Consider the following 21,130-nt stretch of genomic DNA (forward strand, 5'->3'; position numbering starts at 1 on the left):
CGCGAGCCCCGGGGAGTCGGGGCGCGCGGTCTGGGGTCGGGGCGGGACGGCGCGCGCGAGCCCGGGGTCTACGTGGGCACGCGGGCGGCGCGGGGGCAGGGCCAGGCTGCGCGCGCTCTCTCCCTTGCTGGGCGACTGGCCGGCTGGGGCGGGTCGGGATGGCGCCTCCTCCGCCTCCGCCCCAGCTGCTGCTCCTGGCAGTGCTGGTGGGGCTCCTGTGTCCCAGTGAGGTAAGGCGACCGGCTCCGGAGAAGCGTTTGGCTCGGGATCTCAAAGCACTTTGCCGAAAGTTCGTCCTGGAAGGAGTGGCGCGTGGAGTGGACTAGCAGTTCTCCCCTGGCCGGCTGGGCCTGGGAGGGAGAGGGCAGGGCCCTTACAAGGCCAAATGCCCCAGCTCTTATGCTCATTGAACCCGCAGGTGGTGGCTGAGCTGGCAGAGGAGGCGGGAGCCCGTTGTCCCGAGGGCCTGTGGCCTCTGCCCCCACAGGTGGGAGCCTGGAGGGCGGTGGGAGAGAGGAGTGTGAAGGGGTAGCCCATTCCCACCCTGGCCTCGCGGGCACCCTCCATAGCCACCCCTCTTAGCACCTCTGCGGGTTCCTCCAGCCCAGCGTGCAGGCATGGGTCTGCCGTCCCCGCCTCACCACCCACGCAGAGTCCCCTAGGGACTCTAAGCTTTCATCTCTCCCCCTGTATAGGTGTCCCCAAGAGTGACCTACACACGGATGAGTCCACAGCAGGTAAGTACAAGCAGGAGGCATCCTTGGTGTCTGCCCTGGAAACGGCGAGCTCCTTGCGGGCTTTCTCCACTTTTTCTGCTCACCAGCTTCTTTCTTTCTCTTTCTTTCTCTCTTTAAAATTTTTTCTTCTCTTTCTTTTTTGGCCCTGGAGCATGTGGAAGGAAGGTCTCCAGACAGGGATGGACCTCTGTGCCACAGCTGAGGCAACGCTGGGTCCTGATTCTGCGTTAGGAACTTCCACCAGCTCTGTTCTTTACCACTTCCCCCAGTAAGAGGCAGTGTTCCTAGTCCCGGGACAGTAAGCCACAGGCCTCTGTTCTCTGCTGTGCTGTGTCAGGAATGCTGTTGAGTACCTGGCTGTGTGGGCAGGAGACGGCAGTGGGAGCGCTGAGAGTAGTAGAAAAAAAAAACAGGTTATCCTCCAGCTCTGCTGTGTGGCTCTGGGAGTCTCCTGACTTCTCTGGGCACCAGTTTTCTCTAAGATAGGTTATTAGTAATGTCCCTCTCCTTGAGGAGTAAACAAATAGCCTAGGACAGCACTTTAGAAAATAGGAAGTTGTAAGGAGTTTACACACCTCAGGTCACCAACCCAGCTGTGGGTGCAGCCAGGCCTGTCTTTTTTCATTGCCGGTGGTTGGGTAGCTTCTCTGTCCCTGTGGTTTTCCTTTTGAAATATCTTTTTTTTTTTTTAATCCCTGTAATAGCTCCAGGCTCATGCCACCTCCCTTATTTTTTTCCCCAAACAGCCCTTTCATTCCACTGTTCAGAGACCAGTGGCTCCTTATTTCCCGCGTTATCACTCCCCTGTGTGGTTTTTCAGGGTCTGCCTAGTTCAGGAAATCTCCTCCAACCTCTGCACACCTTCGGTTCCTCTCTAGTCCTGTTGGTCTGCTCCCCACACATGTGAGTGCTGGCCTTATTCCCATTGCTGTACCTTTGCCCCTGCTTATCCCCCTCCACATCGGGCCTAGCCTAACTTGAAGGAGGCAGCACCTTATCCTCCTGCCATCTGTCTCCAGCCATCTTCCAAGCCCAGCACAGGAGTCAGCTCTCCCTTGAGACCTTGCCTGATCGCATTAGCCCTTATTCATCACCTTCTCCAAATTCATGTAATGCTTATAATCTGTCTCTCATAATTTAACAACCAATCACTCTGAGTTTTATTAGTTTGCTCTTTCATTGGGGTAGTTCTGTTTCCCTGGGTTTCCTTTACATTCCCTGAAAGCAGAGAAGTCCAGGAGTTCTCTTTTGGCCTCTCCTACAGCATCTGGCACAAGTGCTGAGCATCAGGTCAGCTCAATCAAAGAATAATTCATAATTGATAAAGTGTTTCCATCCTTGGATTGTGCACCTGCTGCCTGTGTGCCCTGTATTTGCATTCTTTGGGGAGACTGAACATATAGATAAGGTCAATACATGGAAGACCTGGTCTCTATTTGAGGGTGCTTACGGTCTCAACTGGGGACCCATAGAGCCATGGTGGCAGGTCCAGAGGAACATGGCTAAAGAGTAGTCTGAAACTGGCAGGGTTAACTATGCGTGCTGTCGTGGAAGTTGTGGGCTTTAAGAGGTAGCTCTACATGGAGAGGAGAGCTGAAAAGGAATGCTCCAAGGCAAGATGGAATGCATGCCAGTATCCTGGGCCCTTTGTCCTTTCCTGAGCCCTGACGGTGGAAGGGTCATCTGGCCATCCTGGGAGTCCTTTTAAGTTGGCTCTGCAGGATGGGAGAACTTGGGATTCTCGGGAGGGACCAGGGCCTGGCTTGATATGCCTTTCTTCCAGGCCAAGGATGTCAGCCTGGCTTGATATTGCCTTTCTTCCAGGCCAAGGATGTCAGCTTCCTCTACCACCCCTGTGCCCACCCTTGGCTGAAGCTCCAGCTTGCCCTCCTGGCCCACATTTGTGTGGCCCAGCCCTCACTGGCGCCTGACCCCAGCCTCACTCAGGATCGGGTAAGTGGTTAGTAGTAAGTGGTAGCTGGTTGGCAGTGGCAGAGGCTGCAGCCCCACATGCAGGGCAAGGGAGATTCTGGGACTTTCTCTTGCTTGCTCCTGACCTTCATCTTGGCTCTAACAGTTACCTCCTTTCATAGCCCCTGGTGCTGGCAGCATGGGGGGTGGTGCTGGAGATGGCATGGGTCGAGCCAGCCTGGGCTGCCCGTTGGCTGAAGAGAAGGAGGCGGCGGAAGCAGAGGAAGGAGAAGGCATGGTTGTGTTCTGACAGCTTTTCTGGGTCCTCTCCCTTGGTGCCAGTGCCCAGCAGAGGGAGGCTGTGCAGGAGAGGGTGTGTGCAGGTGAGGGTTGCTGGCCCATGCTTGGTGGTCATTGGGTTTGTGGCCCAGGATGATGGGGTCATTCGGTTCTCTGAGCAAAGAAAGGGTGACTTGCTGTCTCTTCTCCTCTTAGGCCCTGGCTTTGGCCTTTACTCTGAGGAGCTGGCGGCCCCCAGGTGTAGTGGCAGCATCCAGAGTGCCTAGGCAGCTCTCCCCTGGTGGAGCCAAGAGACGTGGGCTGCGGGCTGCCTTTGGTCTCCAGCCACCCCCTCCTCCCTCTCTGTTTCCCCACTGAGCTTAGAGGCCAAGCAGCCCATGTTGGGACCCCGGCGTGAAGATAATGCTCTACCTGTGCCCACTGGCACCCTCCTGCCTGGGGGGCCTGGAGGCAGTATTAGCTCCAGGCCGGAGGCTCAGATGCCCAAAGGGCAGAGCAGCCCAGGGGGCTGTGCCTGTCCCGGTCTGGCTTCTCCGGCCCCTCGGGCAGCAGCGCCTCCTCGGGCAGCCCGGGGCCCCACGCCGCGCACGGAGGAGGCCGCCTGGGCTGCCATGGCCCTGACCTTCCTGTTGGTGCTGCTCACCCTGGCCACGCTCTGCACTCGGCTGCACCGGAACTTCAGGCGAGGGGAGAGCATCTACTGGGAACCCACAGTGGACAGCCGGGACACAGTGGCTGGTGAGCAAGTCCCCTCCTCACCCACCCAATCCCGTCCCCCCACGGCTTCCCTGCCCTTGACGTCTCCCCACCCTGCCCATAGCTGTGCTGAAGCGGAGGCTGCTGATGCCCCCTCGTCGGGTCAAGCGCTCCCGCCGGAGACCCCTCCTCCCACCCACGCCGGACAGCGGCCCAGATGGGGACAGCTCCGAGTGACCTGCCCCACCCCTGCCACTGTGGCAGGTCTGGCTCCTCCCGCTGGGAGGCACTGCGCACAAGGTCGCCCCCTGGTGGCCCGATGGAGCAGTCCTGCCTAAGCCCGCGAGGGGGCTGGTCCGGTGTGTGGTTTGCTGGGAGGGGGTGGGGGCGGGGGCGTTGGAATGCGAAGGAGCCTTTTCAGTCTCCGTTGTGAAAACTCTGTTTTCCTTATTAAATTATTTTAATAGAGCCTGGCGTTGAGCTTGTGCATCTGCCACGCAGACTCGCTCCCATCCAGGACACTCCTAGGCCATTTAGGTCGTGTTTGAGGTAGAGGTTTTATGATACCAAAGTGGGCACCTGCCGGCCTGCCTCCTCTTGCCAACCTGGCCTCAGACCTGGACACTTGCTAGAACCCCTCCCACCACCACGGGTGAGCAGGTGGCGGGGAGTCGGTGGTGGTAGTTACTGAAACATTGTTATTTCCAGGATGACTCTAAGAGACAGCAAACTCTGGGGCTTCCCTCCTCTCAAGCGCAGGGCCTGGAGCAGTGCTGGTCTTCAGTGGCTTCATACTGTTGCCAGGTTGGTCTTTCTCCATTTCAGGTCTGCCCCCTCCCCTCCCCTTCCCCTCCCACCATTCCCTAAGCATCAGAAACAGCACATGGTCACTTATTTATTTTTGATACAAATGTACATGACACACATCTTGACAGTCAGCCCACCCACCACCACACAGGTAGAGCCTGGCCCCTGGCACAGAGGTGGGATGGGGAGAGGAGCTGGTGGGCACTGCCATCTGCCTCTCAGCCTTCCCAGGCTGCAGGGACCCACACACTGCAGGTGCTGGCCTCTCAGAGGTTACAGGGAGGGGGCTCTCAGCTGAGTCGGGGACCCCGGGGAGCCAGCCCCAGGCTCAGGTGCTCAGTTCTCTGCCCCAGCCAGCACATTCCCCCTCCACAAGGGGAGGGGAAGAGAGATGGAGAGAAGTGGTTTTCATTTTAAGTTCATAGAGAAAGGGTATGAGTGGGGGAGCAAGGAGGAGAGGCAGAGGGCAACACCCCAGCTGGTTACCCCGGCAGTCCCTGGCCCCAGGGTGGGGGCGGGGGGCAACCCCCAACACCGGTCCTTCCTTCTGCTCTGGGCCCCTCACCCCTCACACAACTCCAGACGAGCCAGGCCTCCGGAACGGCACTGCCGCCCCGCACACTCACACACAGGCACGCAGGGACACTCAGTTACCACGACGTTAAAATTAAGGGGTGGAAGAGAGGAAAGAAAAAAAAAAAAAAGATTTTTCCAGTGTTTTGCTGCTGGGGACCCCGGGATCACAGGTTTGGGGCCTGTGCCCTAGGCTGGGGCCGTTTGGCATTAGAGGAGAGCAGCAGGGGGCTGGTGGCTACAGGATGGGGACATCCACAGGTATTATGTACAAGGGGGATGCCCCCACTCAGCCCCCAATAGGGCTGGACTGGCTCATGGGGGTGGGGTGCATGTAGGGGAACCGCCCCACTTGGAGTGTCCCCACCCAACCCTTTGCTGAGGGTGCCCCAGGGGGCAAGGGGCTGGGAGTGACGCCTTGTAGACCCCTGCACACTAGAGGGGAGGGGATGCTATGTACAGGGAGAGGTGCATGGAATGTGGGGGACAGAAGCTTCTGCCACCTCACCCCCCCATTCTTGGGGGCTCGAGGGGGATGGGCACCAGGGCACCTGGCTGCCAGGGGAGAGTGGCAGCACTAAGGGCACTTGTGCCAGCGGCTCTGTTAGGGTGGGGATTAGTGTCTGGAGTGGCCCAGCTCCCATGGCCAGTGAGGTCCCGGGGTGCGGGTGAGGGTGCAGGGAGAGTGGTCACTGCTTCTTCTCTCGGGTGGTGATGGTGACCAGCTGCTTGGCAGCCTTGGCGATGTCATAGGCGCACTGGATCACCTGCTGAGTCAGCAGCTGGAAGTCCACAGGGGCGCCAGGCTCCGGGGGCACAGTCTTCCGGCACTCGCTCTGCAGCCGGTAGGCGCTGGCGTTGAGCAGCCGCAGCGAGCTGCGCACTGGCTCCAGGGCTGGCCTCTGGAGGGAGGGCAGAGGGAGCGAGGCCTCGGACTCCCACCCACAAGCCAGCGCTACTGGCAGTGTGGCCACGTCTCCACCCAGGTAGCAGTCAGCTTCTCCACCCCCGCCCCACCCAGAGGTGCCCCCCAGTCCTGCTCCCCTCTGGCCCCTGTACCTTTGGGAAGAGAGAAGCCATCTCCGTCACAGCCAGATGGATCTTTTCTGAGCAGGGCACAAAGCTGTGGGGGGCAGACGGTAAATCAGGGAGGCGGGCTCTCGAGAAGGGGTCCAGGGAGAGCGGAGCTCTGGTCCCTCTCAGGCCCTCGGCAACACCCCAGAAGCCCGCACGAGCCTCCGCCCACCTCCGTACCTGTCGTGCTTGAATTCCTGGGCAGCCCGCAGTAACTCCTGAATGTTCTTGGTAACCTGCTCCGTCTTCAGGATGACGTCCTCTGTGCTGGGAAGGCCAGGGTCCAGGTCTCCATCCAGGCTTTCCAGCTCGGGGTGGAAGTCCTCCTCCTTGCCCAGCTCTAGAAACCTCTTCCCTTCCAGGCTGGGGTGAGACAGGCAGCCCGGCCGTGAGGTCGCTTGCCTTCGCCCTCGCAGACACCGGGGGGCCACTCAACCCCCGCCCCCGGGTGCCTCACCCCAGCAGCGGGTCCCCACTCTGTGTGTTCTCATAGTCACTGTCGGCGCCGCTGCCATGGCGAGAAAGCTTGCTCTGGAGGGGACAGGGAAGGGGCGGCAGGTGGGGTGCATGTTCGCAGGTCCCCACAGGCTGCCCGTTGCCTCCCCAGCACACCTCTCAGCCAGCCCAGCCCTCGGGCCCTGGGGATGAGCGTTACCGTGTGGCGGCTTCCTTCCTGGGAGCATGACAGCAGTGGGGAGGAGGGAGTGAAGGGCACAGCTGAGGCCGACACCCCCTTCCGGATCTGAAACCCAGGTAGGGCTGGAGTCAGTCTCCTCCCACCACCCACCTTCCCTGCAGTGAGGCTGGGACCACGTGTGTCTAGTCAGCCCTGTGCCCGGCATCCAGTGCAGAGCCTGGCACCTGCTGGGGCTCAAGACCTGTTTGTGGGAACCGAGCCACCTTCCCCAGGCCCTGCTTACCCGGTAAAGGCCAGCAGGGACATGCACCGAATAGATGGCGTCATCCTCCAGCTCCTGGGGGTAGCAAGTGGGTGTCATGGAGGGCCCTGTGATGGTCCCAACCCTGCCTGCCCACCACCCAAGACCTGTGGGCTGCTCACGGTGCTGTGAAAAGGCTGGAGCCGAGTGGTGAGCTCATCCCCCGGGGGGCCCCCAAAGGGCTTCAGGGCAGAGCCTGGTTCATACATGGAGAAGGCCTGGCGGTCCCTGCGGTGGGAGCTCCCGCCAGGCCCCATGGGCGCATGCTCTGCTCGTTCGCTGGGGAGTGGGGGTGTGGGCACTGGTCCCGGGGGCTGCCGGATCTGCAAGTTCTCGGCCTGCAGCTTGTGGATCTGAGAGGCAGCGTTTGTCAGAAACGGTGGAGGGTCCAGGCAGCACCCCCCTCCCCCCGGCCGCCCTGGGAGGCCCCCCTCCCCTCCAGGCTGCAGCCCTCACCTCCCTCTGCAGCCTCCGGAGCTCATCACTCAAGCTGCTGTTGACCTTCATGAGCTGCTGCACCTTTGCCTCGGAGGTAGCCAGGGCCTTCTTCAGCTCCAGGTACTCCTGCAGCGTCACGGCCCCGTCGGACAGGTCTGAGGAGTCCATGCTCTGCAGAGGGAGATAAGCCGCTCAGCCCTCAGGGGCCACGGAGGCAAGGCCTCCCAGGACACCCCTTGTCCCTGGGGCCCCAGGCTGAGGACAGGGCAGGGCCTTGACAGAGGCCTGGGGAGGGGCAGCGAGGGGCAGCGCTCAGACCCGCGCACGGTTGTTCCGAGTGGCACCGGCGCTGCGCAGGGGCTCCTGGTCTGTGTCCTCGTCTGAGGCCACGCTGTCGTAGTCGTGCTGGTCATCCAGGTCACTCTGGCTCCGCGCAGACAGCTCGAGGTTGTCTGAGGGCACAGGCCTGTCACTCAGGGCTCAGTCACACAGCCCGTCTATCATGCCACCCCCGGAAGGGAGCCGTGAAAGAATATCCTGGGACGGTGCCCGCCACCCGAGCCCTTCCCACCTGTGGGGCTGCTCAGGCTCTTGCCCTGCTGTCTCCGCTTGGCCTCACTGAGAATGTCGATGATCAAGGTGGCAAACTCCCGGGCATTAAAGCGGGCCAACTTCTGTCGCCCCTGGAGGCAAAATGGGCCAGGCCCAAAAAGGGTGTGAGGGGGCCCTTCTGGCTGACACACAGGGGCGGGGACAAAGCAGTGAGGCTGCCCCCTGATAGCTGACTTAACCACAGCTAAAATACCCCAGCCCATCGCACGGGGCCAGGGCAGGGGGTGGGGGATGACAGTTTGGGGGAGCCTCGGGGAGCTCTCCCGAAGAGGCCAGAACACCCCCGGGGGCTGCTCACCAAGTGCTGAAAAGAACAGCCTCTTCCCTGTTCCCATATCCCAGAGCCAGCGGGGCAGGGAGAGGCCTCGGCCAGGAATGGAGAAGAGCCGGCCAGGCCCAGACAATAGCCTGCGAGGAAGGGCAGGGCCCGCCGCCAATGGGGGAGCTGGTGACCCCAGGAGGGGAGGAGATGGCCCCAGGCCCCCCTCCCACCATCCAGCCTGCTCACCTGATTCCGTGTGGCTGAGTACTCAGGGTTAACAGGCAGGAAGGGCACAGCGCTGCGCTCCGTCACCAGGGTGCTGTGGTTTTGGGTCGCCAGCCACACTGGAGGAGGGGCAGGAGCAGGTCATCCACGGTGGCCAGGCCCACGGGGCGGGGGCAGGAAAGCCCAGAGCACAGGCTCCCCAGCTCCTCCCTGCACCCACCCGAGTGCTGGCTGTTCAAGACAGGGGTGGCCTTCAAATGCAGGCCCGTGAGGCTGGATCAGGGCAAGGCTGGGCAAGGCTGGCTGGGGACTGACAAAACAGAAAAAGGCGACTCCCTCCTGCCCGGCCGCGACCCAGTGTTTGGGCTGGAATCTGGCTGTGGCCAGGAAGGAGGGATGCAGGGGGTGGAGCCCGACTGGGGACAGAGCCAGCGTGGGAGGCGGGCAGAGGAGGTCTAGTCCGGGGGCTGGGAGAGGAGCAGCCTGGCCGCCTCCAGCTCAGCACACGTTGCTGCCCGGCTGGCCTCACGGCTGGCAGGGGCTTAGTACAGGCCTGCCCAGGAGTCTAACCCAGGCACCTCTTCAGAGCCCAGCTCTAGAAGCCACACCAGGTCCCAGCCCCTCCCTAGCAGGCTTCCCTGCCCCGCCCCCACCCCCGCTCACCAGCGTCATTTTCTCTTCGATCCACCTCGTCATACACATCCATGGCAAGTTCCTCAAAAAGCCGGTTGCTGAGCTGGAGGCAGAAAGGGGGACCCAGGCTTTCTCAGCTGAGCAGGCCCCCAGGGCTGACCAGGCCAGCGCAGCACATCTCCAAAGGTGTGGGAAAGGACTTGTGCGTCCCTTCGTGCCACCCAGCCCTCCCTCCAGTCTCAGAACTGGAAACTGGGGTGGGGTATGTCTGCCAAGCTCCAAGGTGGGAGGGGACGGAGGAGACCCGACCAGATGGGTGAGTGCCCTCGTAGGGTTAGGGCCCTCGCAGGGAAAGTTGGAGCAAGTGCCCTGGAGCCTTAGGAGGGCAGAGCCAGGGTCAAAGCCAAAGGGTAGGGAGATGGAGGAGAGGTAACTGGGGAGACTAGAACGGGGGGCAGGTCAAAGACTTGGAAAAGGGCCCTAGGTCAGAGGAAGGGGGGCAGAGAAGCGGAGCAGCTCCAGGCATCAGGGGCCTGTCTGAGCACTCACCGCTTGTAACTTCTTCTTGGCAGCTTTGGCCAACTCGGACAGGTCCAGGCTGTGGGTGAAGGGGGGTGATGGGGTTGGGGAGGAGGGGGGAGGCCAGACATGAGAGGTGGCCAGGCCCTGCCAGCGACCTCCCAAACATGCAGGGAACCCGGGGAGATGACGCCCAGATGCTGCACACCAAGTGCCCCCGCCCCACCCAACCTCCAGAGCCTGCTCCGTGCAGGCACGATATACCTCTGAGACATGCACTTTTGCCGAGATCTAAGTCCAGAGGAAGGCAGCACAAGGAAGAACAGGACAGAGGCAGCAATTACCCAGGAGTAAGCAGCACACGCCTTCCCATATCAAGCTCAGGCCCATCTCCGTGCACACACCAGACCCAGGGTGTGCAAAACTGAACTTGTCCCCCAAACCGCTCCTCAGCCGGCTGGCTCCTCTCGGTGACTGACTCACCCCGCACCAGCGTCAGCTCTTGGGAGCCACCTGCTACCTCTTTCACCCTTGAGCCCTAGCCAAGCTCTCCCCAGGTTCTGTCATCTCACCCTCCTGCCTGTGCTTTTGCAACATTTCTGCATCCATCTCCCTGCTCCCAGTCTTGCCCCCGTACTCCTTTTTACACCCAGAAGCCAGGGTGGGTTTTGTTTGCTTTTTTGGCCATGCCCTTGACCTGTGGAAGTTCCCCAGCTGTGACCTGTGCCAGAGCTGTGGCAACACCAGATCCTTAACCACTGTGCCACAGCGGGAACCCCAAAAGCTCACTGAAAATACTCTAAGTGCTTTACGTACACTAAACTTATTCAATCCTCTGCACAGCCCAGAGACAGGTACAGTTACCCTATCTCCGGGAGAGGTTACTAAGGCTCAGAGAGGTTAAGAAGCCTGCCTGAAGCCACTCAGCCATTAATTAAGTGGCAGAGCTGACTCCACACATCCATGTTGGAACCTCTCTGCTCTCAGAATGGTCACAGGTCTTGTTGGGGCTCAGGAGTAGCCACTCACTTGCCCTGTCTCTTTTCTAGTCTTGTTCCTGGGATCCCCTGCCTTGTACGTGCTCCAGCCACACGGCTTGCCTGCAGTTCCTGGCACGGCACTTCCGACGGCTGTGCCTCTGCCCCTCTTGCTGCGCTTCCGCCTGACTGCGCTCCCAACGACCAGGGAGCCTCCCCCTCTGACTGTGACCTCCCTGAGGGCAGGAACACGCCCGAGTTGCCTCTGTGTTCAGTGCCAAGAACACCTGGCACTAGAAAGGTGCTCAGTTAACATTTCATTGAGAACATGCCCGTATGTGTTTACAATGCACACACACACGCATACACACCAGGCAGAATCGGGCCAGAGCAGGGGGAGCCTTAAGGTCTGAGAATAGAGAAGATCTGGGGGTTCAGGGATCTGAGGTTCCCAGGCCTGACCATCCCCATCTGCTCACACTGGCCTCTGGAGACAGGGCAACAGAGTGCCCTCGTAGGGAGAGATGGAGCACGTGCCCTGGAGCCTTAGGAAGGCAGAGCCAGGGTCAAAGACAAAGGATGGGGAAATGGAAGAGAGGTGACTGGGGAAACTAGAGCGAGAGGGAGGTCAAAGACTTCAGATCCAGGCCGGCGGGCACAGCCTGACCATCACAGGCAGCCAGCAGGTGGCGCGAGCGCCCATCTTGTGAGCTGGGTGAGCATCCCCCACAGCCTGGGTTCCCCAGGGCCTCTCAGATATGAGGCCGAAACACCACCACTGCAGCCATGCTCAGCCCCTAGCCCCTGCTCAGTCGCCGAGCACACCACAGAGGCCGGGCCAGAATCCCAAAGTCAGTCAAACTCCTGAGTCCCACCATCTTTTCACCGAAGAGCAAGGGTTTAGCAAAAGATTTGACAGCGGGGTCAGTGCTACTGGAAACAGAACCCAGGGATCCACTGCTCCCAGGGGGTTGTTTCCTGATACTCAGACGTCTGTGCTCGACAGCCATGGAGGTGAGAATGTGCTGGCCGTGTGCTGAGTCGACATTTCTTCCCCGCACTGGGGCCCAGCATTAGGAAATGAGGATCGGACTGTGATATGCTTGGGCCTCCAGCCCCTGAAGGGGGGTGGGAGTAGGGGTCCCAGGCCCCTAAAGCCCGGAGAGTTAGGGGTGGGAGCTCTGGGGGCCAGGCCCGTTCATGGCCCCCAGCAGCCTATGGGAAGGGGCATCAGGTGGGCACTCACCTGTCAGCCATCTGGGGGATGATGTAATGCCCATTCTTGTGATCTGAACAAAAATAAAAATGCCAAGTCACTGGTGCTCGGTGGCCTTAGCAGCTGGGAGCCCACCTCCCTGCCCTGAGCAGGGCTTGGCACCCAGAAGTGTCAGGGGAAAGGAAGGAGGGCAAGCCACCCCAAGAGCCCTAGAAAGCTATGCCCACCCCCACTCCCTACCCCAATGTGCTGCAGCCCAGAGCCTGCAGCAATTTCACAGGAGCCAGTTGCCTAGCAACACTGTTCCCCAGCCGGCTTTGTCACCATGGCACCTGCTGCTGGGGTGTGTCTGGGTCCCACCTGCCTGCCCCAGCCAGCCCCTCCCCACACTCTGCTCACCCGGCTTTCGTCCACAGAGATAGAAGGCCAACCGGTCAGTGAGCTCATACTGGCACTCGACTAGCCTTTCTGCCAGCTCATGGTGCCCCGCCTGCCTGTGGGGAGGGGACACGGCTCAGCCCTGTAGCCGCAGCCCACCCCCCACACCCACCCAGGCCTCACCTTAGGCTGACCCTCACCTGGCATAGTCAATGGGTGTGCGGCCGTTGACGTCGGGGGAGCCAGGGTCCGCACCGTACACTACAAGAAGCTCGGCCTGCAGCGTCTGCCCCGCCTTGGCAGCCACGTGCAGAGGTGTGGTGCCCTTCTCTGGGTGGAAGAAGTTGGCCTGGGCACCCAGGGACAGCAGGCGCAGACACGTCTCCAGGTTGCCTGTCCGAACGCTTGAGTGCAGTTGCTGCGGGGAGCAGAGTGTGCAACAAACGCGTGTGCATGGGGTGCCGCCTCTCTCCAGCCCCCACCACCAGCTCCCAGGGGCCCGGCTGAAGTTAGGCTGCCAGGGAGGCCAGAGGGCTTCCCACTAGCAGCTCACGTCAGTTACTTCTGGCTGCAGCCAGCCACCACCCACCACGAGGAGTGTGCTGTTAGAACAGACATTATCTATGAGGTATATGTGGCTCTTTATTTCCCATTTTACAGATGCGGAAACTGAGGCTCCGAGAGGCTCAGAAACTGCCCAGAGCTTCCCGGCTTTTGGGTGGCAGCCGGAGGATTTTAGTTTTGTATGTCCTCCTGGGAGCTGGGGGATCGGTCTTGATCACAGGCGGTGTGACCACGCCATCTCGTCCCTCCACTGGGCCCTCTGCTCTTGCCTGACAAGGCTGCCTGGTGGGCCCTGGGCCCAGGGGCGATGCCATTGTGCGGAGGAGAAGAGGAGAGGCCCAGCCCTCCACCGTGGGGCCCCACGAACCTTGCTGAGGTCTTTGGCGGTAACTCCGTCGTCATCCCTGCAGGGCAGCTTGTGGACGAAAGCCAGCATCTGGTACTTGGCCCTGATGAACTCTGACTTGATGGGGCTGCGTGGAGGGCACAGGAGGAAATGGGGAGAAGAGCGGGAGAGGCCAATCACCCGGCCACCTCCTGGGCCTACGTCCCCAGCCGCGCAGCCCAGCCACCACCCCTCAACCCCGACTCACTGGACTTTGTCTTGGGGGTTGGCTTTGCGCCGGCCGCTCTGCACCTGCGCGGGGTCCAGCAGGGAGTGCTCCCAGATGGAGTTGGCTCCGTTGCTGGCGAGTGTGTGCACCATCTGTGGGGAAGAGGTGCCAAGTGAGAATGCCCACTGCGTGCTGGGGGATGCTGAGCACTGGGCTGTACACGGTACCAATGGGCCTACTGTGTGCCTGGCACCCCTGCACTGTCACCCAAGGATGTGGGTCCTGCTGAGAAGCTCCGGTGAGCACCAAGGCTGAGAGGTTAGGTGCAACACCGCATGGTCAAGCTAGTAGGTGGCAGAGCTGGGATGACAGCCCAGGTGGGTGTGACTCCGCCCTGGAAGCCGCCTCTCTGGGTGAGGGCCGCGCGCACAGGGGGGAAGGGTCAGAGTTAGGCTCTGCCCCAGGTAGGTGCTGCCCCCTGGAAGCTGCAGCATCCCGACAGTCGTGGATGTGGGTGCGGGGGAGATGTGCCCATGCTCAGCACACTCTGCGGGGAAGGACGAACCGCCCAGCGCAGCCGTACCTGCAGCAGTGTGGGGGGCCAGGCGCTGTGGCGAAGGTGCTTGACGATGGAGATGTGGCGTCCCAGGCTCCGGTGCACGCTGCAGCACTCGTCACACACCAGCACACCCCTGCTGATGGAGGCCCAGCCAGGGTCTGCGGGGCGGGGGCGAGGGTCAGCCACAGCCAGACGCTGCTGAGCCCGCCTGCATGCCTGCGGTGGGTCCGTGCTCCGCTTAGGGCTTGGTGCATATTCGCTCACTCAGTCCCCTAAGGCCCTGGTGGCCGGGGCCTTGATGAGGAAGCTGAGCTCGGGCGGTGGGAGGGACTCCCCAGGGGCTGGCAGCCAGCGCCACTGATAGAGCCAAGCCCTTTCCTATCCGTCTCTGCCCCTCTGGGGAAGTGTGGTCCCCAGGGCCTATTCAGTGGGCACAGCTTCCTGTCCTGCAGCCACTGCTACCAGTCCCACAGCCCTTCCCCAGGGAGCCAGGCATTCCCTGGGGTTGCGTCCCCCATGCTACATGCCACACTGCCCCCGGCAGTGCCACATCTCTCCTGCACCCGGGCCTCTTTTGGAAGCACTGGCCCACCTGCCTGACCCATCACACCCCTCCTGGGGCTCCTACCTCTGCCCTCATCCTGGCAGGCAAGAGGCCTTTTCACAACCCAGCCTCCTGCCACTACCACTGATGGGGTGAGCTGGAGCCCCTCTTAAGGGGGACGGAGACAGCAAAGGAGCACCCAGTGTGTACAAGCTGGGTGCCCTAACTATGGTGCCTGTGACAATTGTCAGGCAAGGTGGGAAATGCTACCCCTGCTTTACCAGTGAGGAAACTGTCCCAGAGAGGTTGGGGTGCTTATTCGAGGTCATACAGCTACTGAGCGGGATTGTCCAGGCATTTAGAGGCTGGAGACCCTGCCACATCCACACCAGTTGCCGTTGCAGCCCCGAAGGGGGGCAGCCCCAAGGGGTCGAGGGCCCGGGAGCCACTCTCCACCCCCTGGGGAGAAGGGGGCCACAGTGGGGTGGGAGCTCCTGAGCTGCTTCTCAAGGGTAAGGGAGATGCCACCCATCCAGGGCCCCTTGGGAGAGGGGAGGAGACAGCTACATGCAGCTCAGGCTGCGGAAAGGTCACGGGGGAGAAAGCAGCCATTGTGCGCGCTGGAGTGGGGGCAGGGAGCCTCTCTCCCAGGACACTGCTCTGCCCAGGCCCCCGCCCAGCTCAGGGAGCCCTGTCCTGGGGGTGGGGGTGGGGGGAGCTGGCTCTGAGCCTTGCCCCTACTGCTCATGTTGTCCAGAGGGGCCCCCCAGGGGAGGGCATAGGCTTGGGGTAACGAGAGCCTCTCCAACCAGAAGGCAATGCTCAGTCCCCTTCCAAAAGGATTTACATGAAAGCTCCCCAAAGAACTGTGAGGAAACTGAGTCAGGACACTGCCATGGCGAGTGTCCCCTCCATGGAATGGAAACAGGAAGTGAAAGAGGGGCTCAGCTCTTGGGTCTGGGCTTCTGTGGGGAACCCTCCAAAACAGGGCAGAGCAATGTAGGAGGTGACCCCAAACACCTTCCTCAGGGGCTGATTCTAGGGGCCCCAGGGGAAGGGTCCCATCATCTCTGCCAAGAGGGGGCGCCCTAGAGCAAACTTTAGTGTTGGCTTTACCCAAACTGGGAGGCACCCCCAGGCATGGAAAGCTCCTTCCCCCACTCCCAAACACCACTGGGCCGGGGTCTGCCTGCCAGCCATCTCCGGTGGCAGCGGCCCAGGCAGGAAGCTGGAAATGACGCAGCCTGAATTCCTCTTGTTGAAATGGTGGGGTTTCCTGTCAGTAGGGAGCCGCCCAGGCCAGGATCATAAATGGGCCGCCCTAAGGCCTCCATCCCAGACCTATGGCCTGCTCGGAGAGGCTAGGCCCGGAAAGGCTGGCCAGATATCCGGGGCCAGACCAGACAAGGTAAGTCCCTGAATGTGACAGTGACCCAGAAACCAGGATCTGGGGAGAGTGGTCTAAGGCTCTGCTTGGCACTCTCCCAGCCTGGGGGAGAGGTCCTGTCTTCCACCGAGACCTGAAATAGGACGGATGGGCAGGGGACACTCACCCGGTCTGGGGCACACGGATGCCAGCTCAGTTCTGGATGACACAGATGGGAATCCCACCCTAACTCCCTACCTACTCCCTGTGCCCGAGGGGCCTGGGCCTACCCAGGCCGGAGCCCAAAGCCCCACCTAGGCCAGTTTCTAAGCCGAAGGGCTATGAAGGGTTTCTGAAAGTCAAATGGCGATTGTGGTTTAAGGTTAAGGGACTCTTGCCCCAAACTCGGGGCAGGAGGAGCAGGGGATGTTAAGGGTTAGGGGAGCTGGTCACCTCCTCAGTGTCCTGCCAACCTTCCCCCTGGGCTTCTGCCTCAGGGTGGGAGTCTGGTATGTGTGGGCACGTGGCAGGAGGCATCCTGGGATCATGTTAACCAGCGCTAAACCCATGGAGGCCTCTGCTAAGGTGAAGTCACGTCCCCACCCAAAGTCTTTAGCGGCTCTAGGGCCAGCAGCCAGCCTCTCCTGATCTAGGGACCAGATCCTCACCAGAGAAGAGGGAGAACCTGCCATCTTGAAAACAGGCAAGAGTAATCCATTGGGATAAAGGTCAGAATGGTGGTTGCCTTTGGAGGGCGCTGACTGGGAGAAAACACAATAAACTGTAAAGTGATGGAAACTCTCTCAATCAGAGTCGTGGTTACACAGGTATATCCACAGGTAAAAACTCATCAGGCTAAACAGCAAGAGACAGGCACTTTGATGTACTTCAGTAATACTTCAATCAAAGAAGAAAGCCCACCTGTCAGCCCACCCACCATCTATATCATGAAGAGAGAAATGAGCCTGCTGGTTCCCAAATGCTTCTAGCTAGTGACCAGCCTTGCTCACTCAAGCTGCTTGTAGGGTGGGTATCTTGGGGTCTTCACAGCCTGTGCCTGAGGCTACCAAAGTGGGAAGCCTGGATGGAGGCCCATGGCAGACACGAGGAGCAGGCCCTTGAGAGCTGAGCCAGGACTGTGTGGCAGGGGGAGGGGAGGGGCAGGAAGGGAGAACACACATTCTCCAGGGTTCCCTGACCCCTGTCCCTCTCCTGGATTCCCAAGGTAGGAAGGGACACAGATGGTGCCTGACGAGGTGGCACCAGCTGCCAGACCAGCCATGCCATGCCCAGCTGCCTCACAGCTGTTCCCTGTGTGTCCAGGCCTGGGAGGAGAGAAAGGACAGAGCCCTTTGGGGTCAGGCTGCACCTTACTTTTCAGCTCCATGACCCTGCAAATTAACCAACCACAAAAGGGCCACAACCCCACTCCTAGGGCAGATTGCAGGGCTCCTATTACAGTGAGAAGCTTATGACTTTGGGTAGGAAGCATATTCCAAGGAGGTGGCTCTGGGCCTGGGCTCCAGACTGTTGGTTTCCCTCAAGCCTCTTACCTAAGCTGCTATAGGTCCCAGACTGAGAATGCCACCCCATGCATCATAGGGTGCAGGTGCCCCTAAAAAGTCAGCTGAGGTCCTGAGAAGCATCCAGACCCTTAGGGAATGCCTACCAGACAGCATGCTAGGTGCAGGGGTTGGGTGATGAAGAAGACTTTGATGGCACCCTGCCCACCATACCACCTGCCTCTTCCTGACCTGTATTCTGGATCAGGGGAAAAGGTAGTACCAGGAGCACAAAAGGTCTCTGTGGGATGAGGACTTGGGGTACGAGCTGGGTTGGGCACCCCAACACACCAGATACATACCACTCCTCCCTATGCCCGCTGAGCATCTAGAGACTTCAGCCAAATGGTCAAAAGCAATGGAGAAAGGACAACTGCCTTGATAATGCTGCCTGTGTCCCCCAGGTCCAGAATCAGGACCACAGACTTTGGAGATAGGATAGTTTTTTTTTTTTTTGGTCTTTTTCTAGGGCCTCACCCACAGCATATGGAGGTTCCAAGGCTAGGGGTCTAATCGGAACTGTAGCCACCAGCCTACGCCAGAGCCATAGCAACGCCAGATCTGAGCGGCTGGATCCTTAACCCACTTGGCGAGGGCAGGGATTGAACCCGCAACCTTGTGATTCCTAGTCGGATCTGTTAACCACTGAGCCATAGCAGGAACTTCTGGATAGATCTTAAAAACCATTTCTATTCCAACTTCTTTACCTCAGAGTTGAGGAACCTGAGACCCTGAGGGGGAAAAGTCTTGCCATGAGTCAGAGTAAGCTGGAAACAAAGGCAACACCAAAATCCAGGCTCCCCTGATAAGATATCTACTAAGCACCCCCTCCCACTCTTACTTGCCCTTCCCACCCCCACTGTGACGTGTGTCCAGCAGAGATGCAAAAGGGCGGCCTGGGACAGGCACTGAGAAAACAAGTTCTCCTCTTAGCCCTTCCATCCCCAGACCTGCCTGCATTTGGGGGAAGGAGATAGTAGTTTCTAACTCATCAGGGGTAAGGTCGGATGACCCACCTCCTCCCCCATAGCTTCTTGGGGGCACTCTGGACCCTAACATGCCCTGAGAGGAGGCCTCAGGGTCATGACTACCCAGACTACCATGCCTCTGCCAGGCACCCACAGTTCCCAAACACTCTAGCTTGGAGACATCAGAACCACCAGAGCGTCTGTTGCTCTCAACCTGTTGGGGGTCCTGGACCTCTCCAAAGGGTGGCTGGAAGTTATGGGCACACAAAACAACACCCCACACTCATGCTTAATTGCGCCCATAGTCCCCCCTCCCTGAGTCCACCCGGTCTCCCAGCAAGATAGCTCCTTTTATAAAAAGAGAGGCCGGTCAAGGGCCAGGGCTTCCTTCCCCGGGCCAGATGCTGAGCCCCATCACCGGCAGCGTCCTCCCACATCAGAAGGAAGCATCCTCTCCAGGTCACTGCTTCTCACTCCCTCAGCAGGTCAAGGGGTTTCACCTGGACCTGACTCTGCTGGGAATAAGAGAAAAACCACGGCGACTACAGCCAGAAGGCAGGCCAGGAAGCCAGGTGAATCTCAGGAATCTAGGCACCCCTTGGCACTGCTCCCCACCCATTTCTGACCAGACTGGCCTAGGAGATGGCAAGGGGTCTGTGCTCAGGTTGGGGCAATGCCAAGCCCACCTTCCAAGCAGGCCTTACTGGAGCACAGGGGAAGCTGAATCTCGTTTCCAGTCATCAGGCCTGGGGACGCCTCAGGGGAAGATGCCCAGGCTCAAGTGGCCCTGAACACCAGGCCCTGCAAAGGGCCCCAGCCTTGGGAGCCAGGGGCAAGGAGTCCTAGGAGTAGCCACCCCGTCAAATGCTCCAGAGGAAACAGTATCCAGACCCCCCCTAGCCCATCTGCCCAGCTCTCTGCCCCTTGCCCTCCGCCACCCCAGCGGGCGTGCAGACCATGCGAGCAGCAGGTGCAAGACGCGGGGGTGGCACTGAGATGACACAAAACCTCACTCGCCCCCACCTCCTAAACCCCGACCGGCCTCGCCACAGCCCTCCTGCCACCCCAGGCTGGCGCTTCCGTTTGGATATGAGATGGAAGCGGGGGGTGCAGCCAGCTGCCCGCCTCCCTCTGACTGAGGGGTGGGAGGCGGCGCCGGGAATGTCCTTTCTCGCTTGTCCACGGACACGAGGAAACTGGGGCCCCCAGGACGGCCCTCCCGCCAAGGACGAGGCTCGGCAGCGGCCGGGGCGGGGGCCGAGGCCGGAGGCCGCAGCCCCCAGCCCCGCCCCGCCCTCCGGCCCCGCACGGCGCTCCCGCCAGGCCCCGGCGCCCGCCCGGCGGCGCCTCGGTGCGCGGTCCCGCCCCCGGCCCGGCCCCGCTTACCCGGGGCGCTGCAGTCCGCACACACCTCCGCTCGCGGCCCCTTCCGGGACATCCTCAGCGGCGACGCGGCCGCAGCCCTCTGGGCCAGCGTGGGGGGCGCGGGCGGCGGGCCCGGGCGGCGGCGGCCCCTGCTGCCCGGCCCGGCTCCGGCAAGGCCCCGGCTAGGCTCCGCGCGCCCGGCCAACCGTCCGCCCCCGGGGCTGGCCCGGAACCCGCCGTGCCCGCCCGCCCGCTCGCCCTCGGGCGCCCTCCGCCCCGCGCCGCCCCGCGCCGCCCCGCCGCCGCTCGCCGCTCGCTCTCTCCGCCCCCTGCGCGGCTCTCGGCCGCTCCTGCAGGAAGCGGCGCAGGCCCGGCCCACCGGGGGAGGGGCAGCCTGCACACCCGCCCCACCGCCGGGCCCTGCCGGCCGCGCCTCCCGGAGAAAGGAAGCCGGGAGCGCGGGCGGGAGGGGGTGGGGGCGTTTAAAGGGGCCGCGGCCGCCGCCGCCGCCGCCGGGCCCGCGCTGCAGCGTCGCCTGCGCCCTGCACTGGGCTCCGGCGCGCCCCTGTCCCTGAGGCTGTGCGAGCTAGCCCCACAGCCCCATCCCCTTCACTGAGACGGAAGCTGGCCCGGGGAGCTTGAGCCCAGGGACAGTGACCCCTGGGGATCAAAGAAGAGAGTAAGGAGCTGAAGGCCCAGGCCCCCCTCCTCATCCAGAGGCTGTGGTTCGGGGTAACGTTCCTGTCTCTGTTTGGGGTGAGTTGTGCGTCCTGGTCCGCTGTGTGTTCACATCTGTGTGTCCAGGTGTTTGTGTGGTCACACTCTTGTTGACTACGCACACCGCCAACAATATGGACGCCCAAGTGCCAGAGGTCATGCAGTGTATACCCCTGCCTCCGAGCTGAATAAACATCTATCCCTCCTCCCGGCTTCCATCCAGAAATGAAAGAGTGTGGACTGTTTTTGAAGACCTCCTGAGCAGTGACCACTGTGCCTGTGTACAGTAATACCCACTTGGCATCGGTCTTGCATACATCATTGGTGTTTCTGAGCCACGGGAAGTCTGCGTGTCCAGGGCACAAGCATATAACATACAGGGGCCTTTTTTGCGGTGGTTTTTCCTCCTGGACTTCACACAGAGACTCGTTGGAGGATGGGGGACAGGGAGAGGAGGCAGCAGGCCACACGTGGGTGCACCCCAGCACTGAGCATGCTCCCCCATACACGTGTGCCCCACGTGCACCCAACCCCCATCTTGCAGCAAGAAAGGCTAAAGCGCTGGGTTTGTGGAGAGAGGGCAGGGGTGCTAAGGCCCAGGCCCAATGGGTCCTGATGAAGTGGTGACACGATTA

General features: G+C 61.0%; 2 protein-coding genes across 3 annotated transcripts; one reads left to right on the forward strand and one right to left on the reverse strand.

The window, feature by feature from the left end:
* TP53I13 (tumor protein p53 inducible protein 13) lies at positions 35 to 4,110 on the forward strand. The gene is given in 8 exon segments (XM_003131797.6): positions 35 to 230; positions 419 to 487; positions 696 to 737; positions 2,562 to 2,690; positions 2,831 to 3,031; positions 3,144 to 3,276; positions 3,279 to 3,686; positions 3,769 to 4,110. Coding segments are annotated over 8 exon segments (1,167 nt in total). The 5' UTR covers positions 35 to 158; the 3' UTR covers positions 3,882 to 4,110.
* Positions 4,527 to 20,007, reverse strand: GIT1 (GIT ArfGAP 1). Of its 2 annotated transcripts, XM_021067516.1 has the most exons (21): positions 19,800 to 19,972; positions 13,998 to 14,131; positions 13,454 to 13,566; positions 13,228 to 13,333; positions 12,497 to 12,714; positions 12,318 to 12,412; positions 11,949 to 11,991; positions 9,990 to 10,016; positions 9,756 to 9,804; positions 9,237 to 9,309; positions 8,595 to 8,692; positions 8,046 to 8,157; positions 7,793 to 7,926; positions 7,493 to 7,645; positions 7,159 to 7,389; positions 7,019 to 7,072; positions 6,754 to 6,840; positions 6,556 to 6,629; positions 6,279 to 6,461; positions 6,084 to 6,147; positions 4,527 to 5,926 (listed from the first exon to the last, which is right to left on the reverse strand). In XM_021067516.1, the coding sequence occupies exons 1-21, from the start codon at positions 19,849 to 19,851 to the stop codon at positions 5,714 to 5,716; spliced, it is 2,313 nt and encodes a 770-aa protein (XP_020923175.1). In that variant the 5' UTR covers positions 19,852 to 19,972; the 3' UTR covers positions 4,527 to 5,713. The 2 variants fall into 2 exon arrangements, with proteins under 2 accessions (XP_020923175.1, XP_020923174.1); XM_021067515.1 differs by lacking the exon at positions 9,990 to 10,016 and having other exon boundaries at positions 19,800 to 20,007.

This window comes from Sus scrofa, chromosome 12 (assembly GCF_000003025.6).
Source record: "Sus scrofa isolate TJ Tabasco breed Duroc chromosome 12, Sscrofa11.1, whole genome shotgun sequence".
In the NCBI taxonomy this organism is placed as follows: domain Eukaryota; kingdom Metazoa; phylum Chordata; class Mammalia; order Artiodactyla; family Suidae; genus Sus; species Sus scrofa.

Excerpts from the sequence above, each read along its gene's own strand:
- GIT1 (XM_021067516.1), bottom strand. The coding sequence starts at position 19,851 with ATGTCCCGGAAGGGGCCGCGAGCGGAGGTGTGTGCGGACTGCAGCGCC. Across the intron at positions 10,017-11,948 it reads ATCCCCCAGATGGCTGACAG|ATCTCGGCAAAAGTGCATGT; the intron begins GTGAGTGCCCAC and ends CTCTGGACTTAG. Across the intron at positions 8,693-9,236 it reads TCGAAGAGAAAATGACGCTG|TGTGGCTGGCGACCCAAAAC; the intron begins GTGAGCGGGGGT and ends CCCCTCCTCCAG.